Below are 19,744 nucleotides of genomic sequence, written 5' to 3' on the forward strand. Positions count from 1 at the left end.
TTCCCTCTCCCCACCTCCCTCCTCTTCACCCACCCACCCTCTCCCACCCCTCCTCACTTCAACTTCCCTCTCCCCACTTCCTCCTCTCTCCCAACCCACTCCCTCCCTCCTCACTTCAACTTCCCTCTCCCCACTCCCACCTCTTCTCCCACACCCACTCCCTCCCTCCTCACTCAACTTCCCTCTCCCCACACCCTCCTCATCTCCCACCCACTCCCCCTCCCCTCCCTCACTTCAACTTTCCCTCTCCCCACACCCCTCCTCTCTCCCACCCACTCCCTCCCTCCTCACTTCAACTTCCCTCTCCCCACTCCCTCCTCTTCTCCCACCCACACCCTCCCTCCTCACTTCAACTTCCCCTCACCCCCAACTCCCTCCTCTTCTCCCCACCCACCTCCCTCCCTCCACACTCAACTTCCCACTCCCCACTCCCTCCTCTTCTCCCCACCCACTCCCACCCTCCTCACTCAACTTCCCTCTCCCCCACTCCCTCCTCTTCTCCCACCACCCACTCCCTCCCTCCTCACTTCAACTTCCCTCTCCCCACTCCCCCCTCTTCCCCACCCACCCCACACCCTCCCTCCACCCACTTCAACTTCCCTCTCCCCCACTCCCTCCTCTTCTCCCACCCACCCCCTCCCTCCCTCCTCACTTCAACTTCCCTCTCCCCACCCCCCTCCCACCCACCCACCCCACACCACTCCCTCCCTCACTTCCACCTCCCATCCCACCCTCCCACCCCACTCCCTCTCCCCACCCACTCCCCTCCCACCTCACTCAACTTCCCTCTCCCCACTCCCCCTCTCCACCTTCCCACCCACCCACTCCCTCCCTCCTCACTTCAACTTTCCCTCTCCCCACTCCCTCCTCTTCTCCCACCCACCCCCCCCCCCACACTCAACTTCCCCCTCCCCACCACCCCCCACTCCCCCCACCCACACCCCTCCCCTCCTCACTCAACTTCCCTCTACCCCACTCCCTCCTCTTCTCCCACCCACCCACTCCCACCCTCCCACTTCAACTTCCCCTCTACCCACTCCCTCCTCTACTCCCACCCACCCACTCCCTCCCACCCTCACTTCAACTTTCCCTCAACCCACTCCCTCCTCTCTCCCACCCCACCCTCACCCTCCCTCCTCACTTCAACTTTCCCCTCTCCCCCACTCCCCCCCTCATCACCCACCCACCCACCCTCTCCCTCCATCCTCACTTCAACTTCCCTCTCCCCCACTCCCCCCCTCTTCTCCCACCCACTACCTACCTCCTCACATCAACTTCCCTCTCCCCACTCCCCCCTCTTCTCCCACCCACTCCCTCCCCTCCTCACTTCAACTTTCCCTCTCCCCACTCCCCCCTCTTCTCCCACCCTCCACCCTCCCTCCTCACTTCAACTTCCCCTCTCCCCACACCCTCCTCTTCTCCCACCCACTCCCTCCCTCCTAACTTCAACTTTCCCTCTCCCCACTCCCTCCTCTTCTCCCACCCACTCCCTCCCTCCTCACTTCAACTTTCCCTCTCCCCACTCCCCTCCACTTCTCCCACCCTCTCCCTCCCTCCTCACTTCAACTTCCCTCTCCCCCACTTCCCCTCTTCTCCCACCCTCTCCCTCCCTCATCACTTCAACTTTCCCTCTCCCCACTCCCTCCTCTTCTCCCACCCACTCCCTCCCTCCTCACTTCAACTTTCCCTCTCCCCCACTTCCCCCTCTTCTCCCACCCTCTCCCTCCCTCCTCACTTCAACTTTCCCTCTCCCCACTCCCCCTCTTCTCCCACCCACTCCCTCCCTCCTCACTTCAACTTTCCCTCTCCCCACTCCCCCCTCTTCTCCCACCCACTCCCTCCCTCCTCACTTCAACTTCCCTCTCCCCACTTCCCCCTCTTCTCCCACCCACTCCCTCCCTCCTCACTTCAACTTTCCCTCTCCCCACTCCCTCCCTCTTCTCCCACCCCTCTCCCTCCCTCCTCACTTCAACTTTCCCTCTCCCCACTTCCCCCTCTTCTCCCCACCCTCTCCCTCCCTCCTCACTTCAACTTTCCCTCTCCCCACTTCCCCCCTCTTCTCCCACCCTCTCCCTCCCTCATCACTTCAACTTCCCTCTCCCCACTTCCCCCTCTTCTCCCACCCACTCCCTCCCTCCTCACTTCAACTTTCCCTCTCCCCACTCCCTCCTCTTCTCCCACCCACTCCCTCCCTCCTCACTTCAACTTTCCCTCTCCCCACTTCCCCCTCTTCTCCCACCCTCTCCCTCCCTCCTCACTTCAACTTTCCCTCTCCCCACTCCCTCCTCTTCTCCCACCCACTCCCTCCCTCATCACTTCAACTTTCCCTCTCCCCACTTCCCCCTCTTCTCCCACCCTCTCCCTCCCCTCCTCACTTCAACTTTCCCTCTCCCCACTCCCCCCTCTTCTCCTACCCACCCTCTCCCTCCCTCCTCACTTCAACTTTCCCTCTCCCCACTCCCCTCCTCTTCTCCCACCCTCTCCCTCCCTCCTCACTTCAACTTTCCCTCTCCCCACTTCCCCCTCTTCTCCCACCCTCTCCCTCCCTCATCACTTCAACTTTCCCTCTCCCCACTTCCCCCTCTTCTCCCACCCACCCTCTCCCTCCCTCCTCACATCAACTTTCCCTCTCCCCACTCCCCCCTCTTCTCCCACCCACTACCTACCTCCTAACTTCAACTTTCCCTCTCCCCACTTCCCCCTCTTCTCCCACCCACCCTCTCCCTCCCTCCTCACATCAACTTTCCCTCTCCCCACTCCCCCCTCTTCTCCCACCCACTCCCTCCCTCCTCACTTCAACTTTCCCTCTCCCCACTCCCTCCTCTTCTCCCACCCACTCCCTCCCTCCTCACTTCAACTTTCCCTCTCCCCACTCCCTCCTCTTCTCCCACCCACTCCCTCCCTCCTCACTTCAACTTTCCCTCTCCCCACTTCCCCCTCTTCTCCCACCCACTACCTACCTCCTAACTTCAACTTTCCCTCTCCCCACTCCCTCCTCTTCTCCCACCCTCTCCCTCCCTCCTCACTTCAACTTTCCCTCTCCCCACTTCCCCCCTCTTCTCCCACCCTCTCCCTCCCTCCTCACTTCAACTTTCCCTCTCCCCACTTCCCCCCTCTTCTCCCACCCTCTCCCTCCCTCATCACTTCAACTTTCCCTCTCCCCACTTCCCCCTCTTCTCCCACCCACTCCCTCCCTCCTCACTTCAACTTTCCCTCTCCCCACTCCCTCCTCTTCTCCCACCCTCTCCCTCCCTCCTCACTTCAACATTCCCCTCTCCCCACTTCCCCCTCTTCTCCCACCCCTCTCCCTCCCTCATCACTTCAACTTTCCCTCTCCCCACTCCCTCCTCTTCTCCCACCCACTCCCTCCCTCCTCACTTCAACTTTCCCTCTCCCCACTTCCCCCTCTTCTCCCACCCTCTCCCTCCCTCCTCACTTCAACTTCCCTCTCCCCACTCCCTCCTCTCTCCACCCACTCCCTCCCTCCTCACTTCAACTTTCCCTCTCCCCACTCCCCCCCCTCTTCTCCCACCCACTCCCTCCCTCCTCACTTCAACTTTCCCTCTCCCCCACTTCCCCTCTCTTCTCCCACCCACTCCCTCCCTCATCACTTCAACTTTCCCCTCTCCCCACTTCCCCCTCTTCTCCCACCCTCTCCCTCCCTCCTCACTTCAACTTTCCCTCTCCCCACTCCCCCCTCTTCTCCTACCCACCCTCTCCCTCCCTCCTCACTTCAACTTTCCCTCTCCCCACTCCCTCCTCTTCTCCCACCCTCTCCCTCCCTCCTCACTTCAACTTTCCCTCTCCCCACTTCCCCCTCTTCTCCCACCCTCTCCCTCCCTCATCACTTCAACTTTCCTCTCCCCACTTCCCCCTCTTCTCCCACCCACCCTCTCCCTCCCTCCTCACATCAACTTTCCCTCTCCCCACTCCCCCCTCTTCTCCCACCCACTACCTACCTCCTAACTTCAACTTTCCCTCTCCCCACTTCCCCCCTCTTCTCCCACCCACCCTCTCCCTCCCTCCTCACATCAACTTTCCCTCTCCCCACTCCCCCCTCTTCTCCCACCCACTCCCTCCCTCCTCACTTCAACTTTCCCTCTCCCCACTCCCTCCTCTTCTCCCACCCACTCCCTCCCTCCTCACTTCAACTTTCCCTCTCCCCACTCCCTCCTCTTCTCCCACCCACTCCCTCCCTCCTCACTTCAACTTTCCCTCTCCCCACTTCCCCCTCTTCTCCCACCCACTACCTACCTCCTAACTTCAACTTTCCCTCCTCCCCACTCCCTCCTCTTCTCCCACCCTCTCCCTCCCTCCTCACTTCAACTTTCCCTCTCCCCACTTCCCCCTCTTCTCCCACCCACTCCCTCCCTCCTCACTTCAACTTTCCCTCTCCCCACTCCCTCCTCTTCTCCCACCCACTCCCTCCCTCCTCACTTCAACTTTCCCTCTCCCCACCCCACTTCCCCCTCTTCTCCCACCCACCCTCTCCCTCCCTCCTCACTTCAACTTTCCCTCTCCCCACTCCCTCCTCTTCTCCTACCCACCCTCTCCCTCCCTCCTCACTTCAACTTTCCCTCTCCCCACTTCCCCCTCTTCTCCCACCCTCTCCCTCCTCACTTCAACTTTCCCTCTCCCCACTTCCCCCTCTTCTCCCACCCACTACCTACCTCCTCACATCAACTTTCCCTCTCCCCACTTCCCCCTCTTCTCCCACCCACCCTCTCCCTCCCTCCTCACTTCAACTTTCCCTCTCCCCACTCCCTCCTCTTCTCCTACCCTCTCCCTCCCTCCTCACTTCAACTTTCCCTCTCCCCACTTCCCCCTCTTCTCCCACCCACTACCTACCTCCTCACTTCAACTTTCCCTCTCCCCACTTCCCCCTCTTCTCCCACCCACTACCTACCTCCTCACATCAACTTTCCCTCTCCCCACTTCCCCCTCTTCTCCCACCCACTCCCTCCCTCCTCACATCAACTTTCCCTCTCCCCACTTCCCCCTCTTCTCCTACCCACCCTCTCCCTCCCTCCTCACTTCAACTTTCCCTCTCCCCACTCCCTCCTCTTCTCCCACCCACCCTCTCCCTCCTCACTTCAACTTTCCCTCTCCCCACTCCCTTGTGTTCTCCCACCCACTCCCTTAAATCTAAACTGCCTAACTTCCCAATTGATTACATGAATTCTGTTGTTAAATATGTGAATTACGACAGTCACAGCGCAAGGAACTTCCTGTAGATTGATGCTGGTCATAATTCATCAGAAGATAACTGTTTGAACTACAAACACTTACTACAGTTGCGCTCATCAGAACTGTCCCCACAATCATTGTCGTAGTCACACCTCCATCTCTCAGGAATACACTGTCCATTGGTGCACTGGAAACTGTTCTCTGCACACGTCGCATAGGCTGAAGATGAGAATGAAGAGGTTTCACAATGCTTTTACCAATTCTATCACTAACACAGCAAGGGACACCGAAACACTCTGCCCAAACTTAAACTTCAGGTAGAAAGTAGCACTTACGGCAAAAATCTTAAGGTAGAAAGTAGCACTTACGACAACAAGCTTAAGGTAGAAAGAAGCACTTATGGAATCAGACTTAAGTTAGAAAGTAGCACTTATGACAACAAAATCAAGGTAAAAAGTAGCACTTATGACAATAAACTTAAGGTAGAAAGAAGCACTTACAAAATAAACTTAAGGTAGAAAGTAGAAATTACGACAATAAACTAAAGGTAGAAAGTAGCACTTACGACAATAAACTTAAGGTAGAAAGTAGCACTTACGACAACAAACTTAAGGTAGAAAGTAGCACTTACAGAATAAACTTATGGTAGAAAGTTGCACTTACGAAAACAAAGTTAAGTTAGAAAGAAGCACTTACGACAACAAACTAAAGGTAAAAAGTAGCACTTATGACAATCCACCAGATATCAAATGCTTACGACAATCTACCTCAGCAAGACATCGAACACTTACGACAATCTACTTCATCGCTGCCATCGGTGCAGTCGTTGTCGTTATCACACTGCCAGGTAAGGGGGATACATCGGGAGTTTCGACAATTGAATTTGTCAGCAGCACAGGTAGCTAGAAATATCGATTATTGGGTAAATACAGACACCGTATTCCACGTAATAAGCGCCGAGGGCGCTCTCAAAATTAGAAAGTGGGGGCTCTTATTAGAATATTATTTTGGTGAAAAAAAATAGAGTTGAAAGATAAATTTCGTGGTTTATGCCGACAGCCTGAAATGTTTATATACGACAGATATATTTTTACAGAATTTAATTGCCCATAATTAAGGGTGCATATAACACACGAATGCGTATTATACACGAATAAATAAGTCTTGTGTACATTGATCAATCGGAAGGGGTGCTAATTGGGATTGTTCACTAGCCTATATATTAGCAAATATGGCAGTGGTCGCTTATTAGAGTGGGGCACTTAGTAGGTTGAATACGGTAACTATGTTTACATGATATGGGATATTAGAGCGAGGCGCTTATTTTGCAACCTTTGTATCTGTAGCCCAGTGAGTGTACCACTTGGCTACAGAGGCGCTGATAAATCACATCGCTTTTAAGATAGTCTTTTTCAAGTACCCGTATGCCAGCAAATTATTTTAAACTGATTTCCTAAGGTTTATGGAAAGTATGATTAACACATTAAAATGTTCATAAATGTTATTTTAAGTTTCATTTTTCTGTTTATAAGTTACATAAAACACTTACCCTCGTGGTTTAATCAGACTAACACCCCTCAGTTTTATCCCTTCGGTTTGGGTTTTAAATCCCATAAAATCCCTCTGACAAGTTTTATCCTATACAAAGAGATGCAGTCCTCTGGATACGGAGGCTGTACTCACTGGTGGAGTTGTGGCTGCAGATGCCTCCCTGGCTGTCCACCTCGCCCGGCTCACATATGCACTGCTCGTCCCCGCTGGGGTTGAGGGAGTGGAACACGCCGTCCCCACACTTGCACGTCCGGTTGTGGTGAGACTTGTGGTCAGCTGGAGGGGGGCGTGGCAAGCACAGCTGGCTGCAGCTGATCGGTGTGCAGGCGCTGTTGGCTGCACAAACAGAGCCATTCATTCACCAATATGTTTGTCAAGTGTTCAGTAAGAAGTAGGTGTGAGCGTGTGTGTGTGTGTGTGTGTGTGTGTGTGTGTGTGTGTGTGTGTGTGTGACTGAAGTGGTGGGGACATAGCTCACCTTGCTGAGAGAGAACTGACTGAAGTGGTGGGGACATAGCTCACTTTGCCGAGAGAGAACTGACTGAAGTGGTGGGGACATAGCTCACCTAGCTGAGAGAGAACTAACTGAAGTGGTGGGGACATAGCTCACCTTGCCGAGAGAGAACTGACTGAAGTGGTGGGGACATAGCTCACCTTGCTGAGAGAGAACTGACTGAAGTGGTGGGGACATAGCTCACCTTGCCGAGAGAGAACTGACTGAAGTGGTGGGGAGTTAGTTCACCTTGCTGAGATAGAATTGACCAAAAGTTGTGGGGAGTTGGCTCACCTTAGCAAGGTGAGATGTCTGAAGAGATGGGGAGTTAGCTCACCTTGCTGAGAGAGAACTGACTGAAGTGGTGGGGACATAGCTCACCTAGCTGAGAGAGAACTGACTGAAGTGGTGGGACATAGCTCACCTTGCCGAGAGAGAACTGACTGAAGTGGTGGGGAGTTAGTTCACCTTGCTGAGATAGAATTGACCAAAAGTTGTGGGGAGTTGGCTCACCTTAGCAAGGTGAGATGTCTGAAGAGATGGGGAGTTAGCTCACCTTGCTGAGAGAGAACTGACTGAAGAGGTGGGGACATAGCTCACCTTGCTGAGACAGAACTGACTGAGGTGATGGGGACATAGCTCACCTGACTGAAGTGGTGGGGAGTTAGTTCACCTTGCTGAAAGAGAATTGACCAAAAGTTGTGGGGAGATAGCTCACCTTGCTGAGAGAGAACTGACTGAAGAGATGGGGAGTTAGCTCACCTAGCTGAGAGAGAACTGACAAGTTGTGGGGAGTTAGCTCACCTTGCTGAGAGAGAATTGACTGAAGTTGTGGGGAGTTAGCTCACCTTGCTGAGAGAACTGACTTAGCTCACCTTGCTGAGAGAGAATTGACTGAAGTTGTGGGGAGTTAGCTCACCTTGCTGAGAGAGAACTGACTTAGCTCACCTTGCTGAGAGAGAACTGACTTAGCTCACCTTGCTGAGAGAGAACTGACTTAGCTCACCTTGCTGAGAGAGAACTGACTTACCTCACCTTGCTGAGAGAGAACTGACTTAGCTCACCTTGCTGAGAGAGAACTGACTTAGCTCACCTTGCTGAGAGGTGTGGGAGACGACCTTCAGGTCCAGGATGTTGGAAGGCAAGGACCCTCTCACCACAGTGAGCCCCCAGCCATGCTCCTTGTCTGCCATCAACACTGAGTCCCTGGACCAGTCCGCCCAGTAGATGTTGTTCTGGAATAATAGGCAGTTTGGTTAGTCGCAATAATAATGAGGTAATAGGGAGTTGAGCCCTTTATACCACGCACTATATTGCCAAAATTGTTTCTAAGGCTAAAAAAATAATACAGTATTTCCTCTATTAGACGCCAGGGCTTCTATTTATTTCAGACAAGCCTTTGACCCGGCGTCTACTGGAGGCCCGGCTTCTTTTAATACCCCCATTTCTCTATGACCACGAATGTCCCGTTGTATCAATTGATCGACCCGACGTCTATTAGAGGCCAGGCTTTGACCTTTTTTACTGAACAACTGACCCGGCTTCTATTAGAGGAAATATGGTAGTATTGGTTCTCAGGCACCGCCGACATCATCAGAAAGTTTGCTGCATGTTTCGTTTTTATTTCCATTTTTCAAAAGAATACAAAAATCCATTACATAAAAACAATGCGGTACAGTAGAGCACGCAATTACTTCCCTTTACATGCACACTGCTTTGCTGCACATCTCGTGTAGTGGTAATGGCGGCAATTGGAGTTTGTACGCTTGTATATGTAGGGAGGCCCTTTCCCAGGTTGATTGTACACAAATGTTTATTTGGTAACACACCAGTTTGAACAAGTCACAGAAAAAAACAAAAAAACAAACAAAAAAAAACACAAAAAAACACCGCCTTCCCGCACTTTATTTAAAAACTCATTGCCTGAGAACCAATTCTTTTGCTTTCCTCCAGTGCTCCAGATAAGCTGCGTATCTGCGTAAAATACGCATCAGAAATACGCAGTAAAGTAAAATCCAAGAGTATCAAATAAGCAACGAACATCAAGATACGTTACAAAAATAAAACTTGTGCGTATCATCAAAATATTGTGAAGTAACCAAGTGTATTCGATTAACAAATCAGCAACTTATTTTGAAATCATAAACGGACATTCCGTCAACCTTGCCAAACTCCACAATGACAGTTACATCATGATCATTTGCCATCACACTTTCTTGTGGAAGTATCGTGGTATTTTGGAGTCCTATAAAGCTCTCGAACCCACACGACACCAGTTTGCAGGGACTAGATGAATAGCGTTTTTAAATCTTTAACTTAAATACCCACATGTGTAAAAACAAGTGGGTAAAAGAAATTTGAATACCCAGATAGAATTACTGATACCCAATGATTTTAAAATGCATGGGTAAAATACCCACAACTCCAAAAGCTTATCTGGAGCTCTGTATCCTCACCTTGTAGACCGCGATGGAGAAAGGATGAGGGGTATTCAGCATCCCCCGAACCAGCGTCCGGATGTTCTGGCCCTCCAGGTCGGACACAAACACTTTGTGGAGGCCAGCATCAGTCCAGAACAGCTGCTCCGAGGGCAAGTCTATGGCCAGGCCGTTGGGCCAGCGCACGTTGGAGCCATTGACAATGGTCTGTACAGACGTGTTCGTGCCGTCCATCCAGGCTCGGGCAATCCGGGGTTTGTAGTATGACCAGTCGGTCCAGTACATGTATCTGGTGGATCCAAACAAACATGTTACATGCTAAATGAAATAGACAGAGACATGCTGCACTTGACAATGTTGGTTGGTTTGTTGTTTAACGCCGCACTCAGCACTATTCCAGCTATATGACGACGGTCTGTAAATAATCGAGTCTGGACCAGACAATCCAGTGATTGATATCATGAGCATCGATCCACGCAATTGGGATCGAAGACAGGCTTCAACCAAGTCAGCGAGTCTGACCACCCGATCCCGTTAGTCGCCTCTTACAACCATAGTCGCCTTTTACAGCAAGCATTGGTAGCTAAAGACCTATTCCAACCCAGGTCTTCACAGGTCAACAATGATTTAAAAGGTATTGATGGTTTATAACATTTATCAAAATTCAGATATTTTTAAATTCATTTAAGTTTGGGATATATGAACATGTAGAAGGGGTAGAGTTTAACTTTTTTCCCCTGGTGCATTTTTATCCAAGACCTATTCCATTTCAATCAGATGTTTTACTCCAGTGACCCTCTGTGTTAAAATCTGCGAACATCTCCATATCTGATTTCCGTATCTCAAACAACAAAGTTAATCTTCCTGTTAATGTTAATCATAAAAGCTGACAATAATACCTGAAAACCCCACATATCCTTCATTTAGACTGAATGGCCAAAGTCTTGTCAGCGTTCTCCTGACGTAAGCTCCTGTAGAGTTGTCACCAGGGCCCACTTGCACAAAGCGATCTTAGCGCTAAGACTATCATAAGCCTATGCTAAAGTATGGGAGTTACGATCATCTTAGCGCTAAGACTATCGTAAGCCTATGCTAAAGTATGGGAGTTACCATCATCTTAGCGCTAAGACTATCGTAAGCCTATGCTAAAGTATGGGAGTTACCATCATCTTAGTGCTAAGACAATCATAAGCCTATGTTAAAGTATGGGAGTTACAAACATCTTAGCTCTAAGACTATCGTAAGCCTATGCTAAAGTATGGGAGTTACAAACATCTTAGCGCTAAGACTATCATAAACCTATGCTTAAATATGGGAGTTAAGATCATCTTAGCGCCAAGACTATCGTAAGCCTATGCTAAAGTATGGGAGTTAAGATCATCTTAGCGCTAAGATCGCTTTGTGCAAGTGAGCCCAGGCCTTCACTCAGAGAGGTATCGTGTCCAACAAGAGTGAGTGAGTATGGTTTTACACCGCTTTTAGCAATATTTATATCACGGTGGGGGGCACCAGAAATGGGATTCACACATTGTACCCATGTCGGGAATCAAACCCGGGTCTTCGGCGTGACGAGCAAACACTTTAACCCCAACGCTACCCGACCCCCCCAGAATCAGACAAGACATACCCATGATGAGGGTCAAGGACAAGAGCCCGGGGCCGATCCAGCACGTCAGATCCCTTGTACAGGGTCCGTCTGAAGCGTCCATTGGTGTGGACGACGGAGATGCTGTGGTTTTCGGAGTCCACCCAGAACAGGGTGTGGGCTGTCCAGTCCAATGCTAGTGCCTCCACGGTGTACAAGTCTCTGAGAACCACCGGCGACACACTCTGGTTGCCATTCAGGCACAAGTGCTGGAACAAAAACATGGTTTCAATATCTGGCGCCATAGAAAACAGAAGTACGAAACATTTCCCTGTGACATTCAATCAAATACTGTAACTACCTGATCCTCGTATCAGTTCTTACAGTTAGTTGGTTTAGTTGGTTTGTTGGGGGATCCAAACAAACATGTTACATGCTAAATGAAGTAGACAGAAAGAAATGCTGCACTTGACAATGATTTGGTTGGTTGGTTTGTTGTTTAACGCCGCACTCAGCAATATTCCAGCTATATGACGGCAGTCTGTAAACATTCGAGTCTGGACAAGACAATCCAGTGATTGATATCATGAGCATCGATCCACGCAATTGGGATACGATGACATGCATCAACCAAGTCAGTGAACCTGACCACCTGATCGCCTCTTACGACAAGCATAATCGCATAACATAAAAGTGTCAGAAGGAATGTGTGCATGGTCAGAAAAAAGTGTGAACAACATATCACGTGATTAAGCATGTGTGTAGGTAGTCCTGTTAGTACCAAGGTCCTGTTCAGTACCCGACTGATCTGAACACCAGAGTTACCCAGCCCAGCCCAACCAGGATCCGATGATTTGGGGTTCGAATCTCAAATTTGCTCTGCCATCCTTGGTCTGTCAGCACCAGACAGTTGCTTGTGACTTACATTGATTCTTTTCAGCGATATGTCGGCCCAGAACACACAGTTATTAGCATAGTCGAACTCCACCGCAGTCACGTGCTCAATCCCCTGACTAACGATGGTTTCGAAGTGGTTGTCGTCAAGGTTGATCATGTTAATGCAGGACCTATTTGTGAAAAGGAGAAACTCCTTCCTCTCTGAAACAGAAAACAATAATGGGTTCCATTCATAAAAAAATAACAGAATTGGTTCTCGGGCTATATTTTTTGAAAATATAGTCCAGCCAGGCGGTATTCTGTAGGTTTACCAAAATAACTTACCTCTGATAGGGCAGGAATATCTGAGGGGAGCAAATCTATGTTCATCCCCGTCACGACAGGTGTCCCCAGCAACCTTGCGGTACCTGAAGAAACAATAGGTGGTGGTGAGGTGAAATGGGGTTTAACGTCGCGTCCAAGATTATTGCACTTATATAGCAACATGCATGCATGTGTGTGTGTGTGTGGCTGCTTGTACTTGTCTGGACTGATGCTGATTTTTAGTGCTAGCCCACTGAGATACCATGCCACAGTTTAACATGAATACCCCACTCAGACACAGTATACTGACTCCGAGCCGACCAGTCCTTGTTTTTGAAAAAGCCCCTTAATGCCGAGCCCCAGACAGGGTAACAACATGTACCATCTTTTAACGTCTTTTGGTATGACGTGGCTTGGGATCAAACCCCGGACCTTCCTCTCTCCAGTGGATGTTAAACCACGGAGGCGGTAAACCCCTGGTAAAGCGATGTCACTAAAGTGAGTGAGTGAGTGAGTGAGTGAGTGTGTGAGTGAGTGAGTGAGTGAGTGAGTGAGTGAGTGAGTGAGTGAGTGAGTGAGTGAGTGAGTGAGTGAGAGTGAGCGAGCGAGTGAGAGTGAGTGCGTGAGTGAGAGTGAGTGAGTGAGTGAGAGAGTGAGAGTGAGAGAGTGAGTGAGTGAGTGTGTGAGTGAGTGAGTGAGTGAGTGAGTGAGTGAGTGAGTGAGTGAGTGAGTGAGTGAGTGTGTGAGTGAGTGAGTGAGTGAGTGAGTGAGTGTGTGAGTGAGTGAGTGAGTGAGTGAGTGAGTGTGTGAGTGAGTGTGAGTGAGTGAGTGAGTGAGTGAGTGAGTGAGTGAGTGTGTGAGTGAGTGAGTGAGTGAGTGAGTGAGTGTGTGAGTGAGTGAGTGAGTGAGTACAGACCCGCGGGTGTAGGGGTAGTAGGTGTTTGGAGGGCAAGGGCTGGGCACACGGTGGATGGAGAACGTGTTCACGCTGGGGTCCTGGATGCAGTCGTAGGACATGTTTCTCTGGATGAAGCCGAAGTCACTGAAACAAACACAGGCAGGATTGGGTGAATGTGCTGGGAATGTTTGTTTTTTTTCTTCTCTAGAGAGAAACAAGCACTGGATACTAGTAACGTATTCTGCCTGGATAACCCACAGATATTCAGAGTACTGGGGATCTATTCTGTCTGGGATCTCCGCAGACATTCACGTTACTGGGGATCTATTCTGTCTGGGATCTCCGCAGACATTCAAAGTACTGGGGATCTATTCTGTCTGGGATCTCAAAGGACATTCAGAGTACTGAGGATCTCTTCTGTCTGGGATCTCCGCAGACATTCAGAGTACTGAGGATCTCTTCTGTCTGGGATCTCCGCAGACATTCAGAGTACTGGGGATCTATTCTGTCTGGGATCTCCACAGACATTCAGATTACTCAGGATCTATTCTGTCTGGGATCTCCGCAGACATTCAGAGTACTGGGGGTCTATTCTGTCTGGGATCTCCGCAGACATTCACGTTACTGGGGATCTATTCTGTCTGGAATCTCCACAGACTTTCAGATTACTCGGGATCTATTCTGTCTGGGATCTCCGCAGACATTCAGAGTACTGGGGATCTATTCTGTCTGGGATCTCCGCAGACATTCACGTTACTGGGGATCTATTCTGTCTGGGATCTCAAAGGACATTCAGAGTACTGGGGATCTATTCTGTCTGGGTTCCCCACGGACATTCACGTTACTGGGGATCTATTCTGTCTGGGATCTCCACAGACATTCAGAGTACTGGGGATCTATTCTGTCTGGGATCTCCGCAGACATTCAGAGTACTGGGGATCTATTCTGTCTTGATCTCCGCAAACATTCACGTTACTGGGGATCTATTCTGTCTGGGATCTCCGCAGACATTCACGTTACTGGGGATCTATTCTGTCTGGGATCTCCACAGACATTCACGTTACTGGGGATCTATTCTGTCTGGGATCTCCACGGACATTCACGTTACAGAGGATCTATTCTCCTTGGGTTCCCCATGGACATTCAGAGTACTGACCATTCATAGTCCATCCTGGTGCAGGGACAGTTCTCGAGGCGGATCTCTTGTTCATAGTCATAACCATTGTAGCACACAGTCTGCTTGATCCGCCTGCGGTACTGTGTGCGGCGGCCAAGCAGGCAGCCCTTCGTGTCGTTGACCATCGTGAAGGACCACATCTTGTAGGCATCGTCTTTACACTTCGATTCTACAACAAAGGATGTATCAGCATGAGAGTAACCTGGACCAGTACCCCAAGAGAGTTTTTAGTGAAGGATTAGTGACACGCAGTCAGTGTCTGACAACCAATCCATTCTAGCAGACCCTTACAACATGCACACGTTACAAGCGACTATCCATTCTAGCAGACCCTTACAACATGCACACGTTACAAGCGACTATCCATTCTAGCAGACCCTTACAACATGCACAGGTTACAAGCGACTATCCATTCTAGCAGACCCTTACAACATGCACAGTTTACAAGCGACTATCCATTTTAGCAGACCCTTACAACATGCACAGGTTACAAGCGACTATCCATTTTAGCAGACCCTTACAACATGCACAGGTTACAAGGGACGATCCATTCTAGCAGACCCTTACAACATGCACAGGTTACAAGCGACTATCCATTTTAGCAGACCCTAACAACATGCACAGGTTACAAGCGACTATCCATTTTAGCAGACCCTTACAACATGCACAGGTTACAAGGGACGATCCATTTTAGCAGACCCTTACAACATGCACAGGTTACAAGGGACAATTCATTTTAGCAGACCCTTACAACATGCACAGGTTACAAGGGACGATCCATTTTAGCAGACCCTTACAACATGCACAGGTTACAAGCGACTATCCATTTAAGTAGACCCTTACAACATGCACAGGTTACTAGGGACGTTCCATTTTAGCAGCCCCTTACAACATGCACAAGTTACAAGGGACGATCCATTTAAGTAGACCCTTACAACATGCACAGGCTACAAGGAACGATCCATTTTAGCAAAACCTTCCAAAATGCACAGGTTACAAGGGACGATCCATTTTAGCAGACCCTTACAACATGCACAGGTTACAAGGGACGATCCATTTTAGCAGACCCTTACAACATGCACAGGTTACAAGGGACGATCTATTTTAGCAGACCCTTACAACATGCACAGGTTACAAGGGACGATCTATTTTAGCAGACCCTTACAACATGCACAGGTTACAAGGGACGATCTAGTTTAGCAGACCCTTACAACATGCACAGGTTACAAGGGACGATCCATTTAAGTAGACCCTTACAACATGCACAGCAGTGTTAGAAATAGGCACCAGTTCTGTAGTCTTTGCCAAACTGCCCAATAGTTAAGGTATCATAAGGACCAGTAGAAATTTGCCCTTTTTTAGGGTTTTGCTATGTGTTATCATTATAAGAACTTGTGGACTAAAAGTGTGAGTTTCTATCACTGCACAGGGGACCAATTCTAATCCACTGTACTTCACATGAGCAGGGGCAGTCGGGTAGCCTAGTGGTTAAAGCGTTGGCTCGTCACGCTGAAGACCCGGGTTCGATTCCCGACATGGGTACAATGTGTGAAGCCCATTTCTGGTGTCCCCTGCCGTGATATTGCTGGAATATTGCTAAAAGCGGCGTAAAACACTCACTCACTCACTCAAATGAGCACAGGTATGGTGATGAGCTAAAATCGGCAAATCGTGGTAGATCTCTATTTTTTTCTACTTTTCATTCTTTTAGGGTCGGACGAAAATGTAAACATGGTAAAGCATTTTGTTAACAGTTTTGTCTTAACAGCGTACTCACTCAGAACATTGGTCATGTTGAGCTGGCTGATGAGCCAACTGTGACGTCCCGTGTGCGATCCAAACACAGAAAACACAGTAGTTGCCTCCCCTGGCTCGGTGAGAATGCCGTAGATACGGATGGGTGTATTCGTGAACTTCATGGCTATCCAGTTGCTGCCTTCGTCAACCGAATAGCTGGAGGAGACAATCTCAGTTACATAAGGTGTGTAAAACACTCCCCGCAATTCAGGGTTCCCCCTTAACATATTTAGGGCTGGGACGATACACAAGGTCACGATACGATACGTATCACAATAGTGGGGTCACGATACGATACGTACGATACGATACAAAAAATAATGTCACAAGCTGGTGGAAGATGATGAAAGTTTAATGTAAAATAGTTCTCATCAAATAACTCAAATTTTCCTTCAGAACAGGTGTCAAACACAGCACATATCACTCAATAGCAAAACTCAAAACACCTGAGTTAAGGAGCCTGACTAAATACCTGGATTTTCTGCAATAAAAATGCATTCTAAATGTCATCTGAACAGCAGAACTATTTGGTAAAAACAACCACTGGTTTGTGATTTTCTCACAATGATCAATGAAAGGCAAATTGTCTGAAACACTGAACTTGAATAATCAACATCTCACTAATTAGTAAATCACAAAGTCAGATATGTTTAACTGATGTCAGAACATTAACTCTTTCAACACCAGTCAACCAGAAGTGTTTACTGCTGGGACACCGAGTTCCCAGAGACTCTTGTGTGATAGATGAAAATATCTGCTTGTAAAATATATTTGCTACTGCATGTTATACACCATTTGAAAGGTCTGAACCTATGGTTTATAAAAGAAAGTTATATGAAAGTTATGTTTTTCACATTATTTAAAATAATGCATTTACAACTTAATTAAGTTGGTTGTAAATAAAAAACGTAAACTAACACGTTGTTAACATCCAGATTAAGGACCAAGGAAGGGATAACTTGACAATTTTCGGCAAATATAAGATTTCATAAAATCCACTTACTCATTTTGGTTTTATTTTCATTGTTTACGTAATTGGAAAATCATTTTAAAAAAAGAATTATGAATAGTTTCTGTCATCACCCATTTCCCGATAACAGCGGCTGTCCGCTCAGTAACATGAAGAAATACCCCCGTTTTCGAGGCTTCGTATGAATAAAACGTTCTTCCAAGAATGGCATATGACACATTGCTGGAAAGCTTATTCCTTCATCTACATTCTCGTAACATCGACCGTTTTTTTTCCGTAGTTATAACAAGCGATTTTGTTGGATTAAAATTGGTTTCTAATGACGCTTTCTTGACGAAATCTGCTACAAGTTTCGTGATTGGACAATTTTGAGCATGTGACCTAAGGCAGCCGATCAAATTACAGCTGTGATACCAAGCTCGTGTTTGATAAATTTCAGAAGTTGGCGAAAGATTTTTGTTAAATCGTGCTATTCTGAACGTTTTAAGCAGGAAATCACGATATATATTAAAACTATGGAACTTTGTGAACGTATCATGCTAGGTTACGAGCTGTGACAAAGATTGTTCATGCATATATTTTTGCATCAAACATCGTGTCCGAGCCGAGAATTCAAGGCGAGGAAAGCCAAGATGTCATTTGACCTACATTACACGCGATAGCACAAAAAGATGGAAATAATAACTTAGATGTAATATATTTTTGTTGATATCAATTATTACTTTGTATAATATATTTAAAGATTTGTTTAAAACGTCTTTATTTTGCTCTTTGACATGTTCGATGTGGACCCGTATTTCAATAACATCGCGGGAATTAGTGAATATTTTTTTAATTTATCGATAAAAAATGATAAATTGAATTGGAATATGTATTTCAGACATTATGCAATGTGATAGATATAATAAATGAATGATATTACAGGTAGGTCCATAAAAATATATACTATTTTGACGTGACTACGGCTTGGCCGGTAAACCGGCCTACGGTGTCTGGGGACTCGATGCTTCTTGGCCGGAAAGCCAGTCGCCATGTTTGAAGGCTGAAACTAATACGAGTCATTTGATTGGTCGTACTACGAAAATCAACCAATCATATTTGTCCTTGTATCATCGCTTGATTTTCTTTACTGACTGCGTTGGAACAAAACGGACGATGTAAACAGCGGCAAATACGTTTTGTTACTCGTAGTATATCAGCTGTGTATCGTTTTGTATCGATACATAAACCCACGAATCAATAGTCGTATCGAACTGTAATGTATCGTGATACATCGATGTATCGGTGAATCGTCCCAGCCCTAAACATATTCCCTCTCCGTTTTTCCATCAGGTTAGTTATGCCTTATTCTCAAGATACTATTTGTTTGTTTGTTTGTCACAATCAGCAATATTCCAGCTATATGACGACGGTTTGCAATGCGAGAAGTTATACGTAAAAAAACCATATGTTTAGAATAAATAAATAAAAACCTGATGGACAGTAAAATAACTGGAATATCACAGATTAATATTTAAAACTAGCACACAACCATAAAAAGATATCACTATGTTACAATACATTATAAAAAAGGGCTACAGATCGCCAGCAGCTGGAGGTAGATCACTATGCTAGGGACCATGGGGTTGGTTCGTTGGTTGGTTTGTTGTTTAACGCCGCACTCAGCAATATTCCAGCTATATGACGGCGGTCGGTAAAATAATCGAGTCTGGACCAGACAATCCAGTGATTAATATCATGAGCATTGATCCATGCAATTGGGATTGATGACATACATCAACCAAGTCAGCGAGCCTGACCGCCCGGGACTTACAGTATTTGTAGCTTCCTGCAGGGACCCCAGCAGGATATACATCATCCCTTCAGGCGTTGGCGATTATTGTCAAATGTAGCCAAAGTTAAATGAACACAAATTCTGTGATTAAAAATGTGGCAGGAAAAAATTACTCCGAATGTTGTGGTCTTACAGTAAATGATAGTCTGGACCAGACAACCCAGTGATTGATAACATGAGCATCGATCCACGCAATTGGGATCTGATGACATGCATCAACCAAGTCAGTGAGCCTGACCATCCGATCCTGTCAGTCGCCTCTTACGACAAGCATAGTCGCTTTATACGGCAAGCATGGGTTGCTAAAGACCTCTACACATAGCTGAGGTGAGGTGAAATTTGGTTTAACGTCGCGTCCAAGATTATTGCACTTATATAACGACGTGCATGTACGTGTGTGTGTGGCTGCTTGTACTAGTCCGGACTGATGCCGATTTATAGTGCTAGCCCACTGAGATACCATGCCGCAGATTAACATGCATACCCCACTCAGACACAGTATACTGACTCCGAGCCGACCAGTCCTTGTTTTAGCCCCTTAATGCCGAGCGCCAGACAGGGTAACAAAAAGTACCATCTTTGAACGTCTTTTGGTATGACGCGGACGGGGATTG

At 48.0% G+C, this 19,744-nt stretch overlaps 1 protein-coding gene across 1 annotated transcript in view; it reads right to left on the reverse strand.

Moving 5' to 3' along the window:
* The window catches only part of LOC139458392 (sortilin-related receptor-like), a 99,110-nt gene that overhangs the window by 60,092 nt on the left and 19,274 nt on the right, over positions 1 to 19,744 (reverse strand). The window contains exons 12-22 of the mRNA XM_071239810.1: positions 16,307 to 16,482; positions 14,509 to 14,698; positions 13,371 to 13,496; positions 12,476 to 12,558; positions 12,180 to 12,352; positions 11,297 to 11,523; positions 9,688 to 9,958; positions 8,325 to 8,466; positions 6,871 to 7,074; positions 5,979 to 6,089; positions 5,290 to 5,406 (exon numbers count right to left, since the gene is read on the reverse strand). Coding sequence (XP_071095911.1) covers positions 5,290 to 5,406; positions 5,979 to 6,089; positions 6,871 to 7,074; positions 8,325 to 8,466; positions 9,688 to 9,958; positions 11,297 to 11,523; positions 12,180 to 12,352; positions 12,476 to 12,558; positions 13,371 to 13,496; positions 14,509 to 14,698; positions 16,307 to 16,482 — 1,820 coding nt within the window. The remainder of the gene's footprint in view (positions 1 to 5,289; positions 5,407 to 5,978; positions 6,090 to 6,870; positions 7,075 to 8,324; positions 8,467 to 9,687; positions 9,959 to 11,296; positions 11,524 to 12,179; positions 12,353 to 12,475; positions 12,559 to 13,370; positions 13,497 to 14,508; positions 14,699 to 16,306; positions 16,483 to 19,744) is intronic.

This window comes from Haliotis cracherodii, unplaced genomic scaffold, assembly GCF_022045235.1.
Source record: "Haliotis cracherodii isolate W230 unplaced genomic scaffold, xgHalCrac1.p SCAF_12, whole genome shotgun sequence".
Taxonomy (NCBI): Eukaryota; Metazoa; Mollusca; class Gastropoda; order Lepetellida; family Haliotidae; genus Haliotis; species Haliotis cracherodii.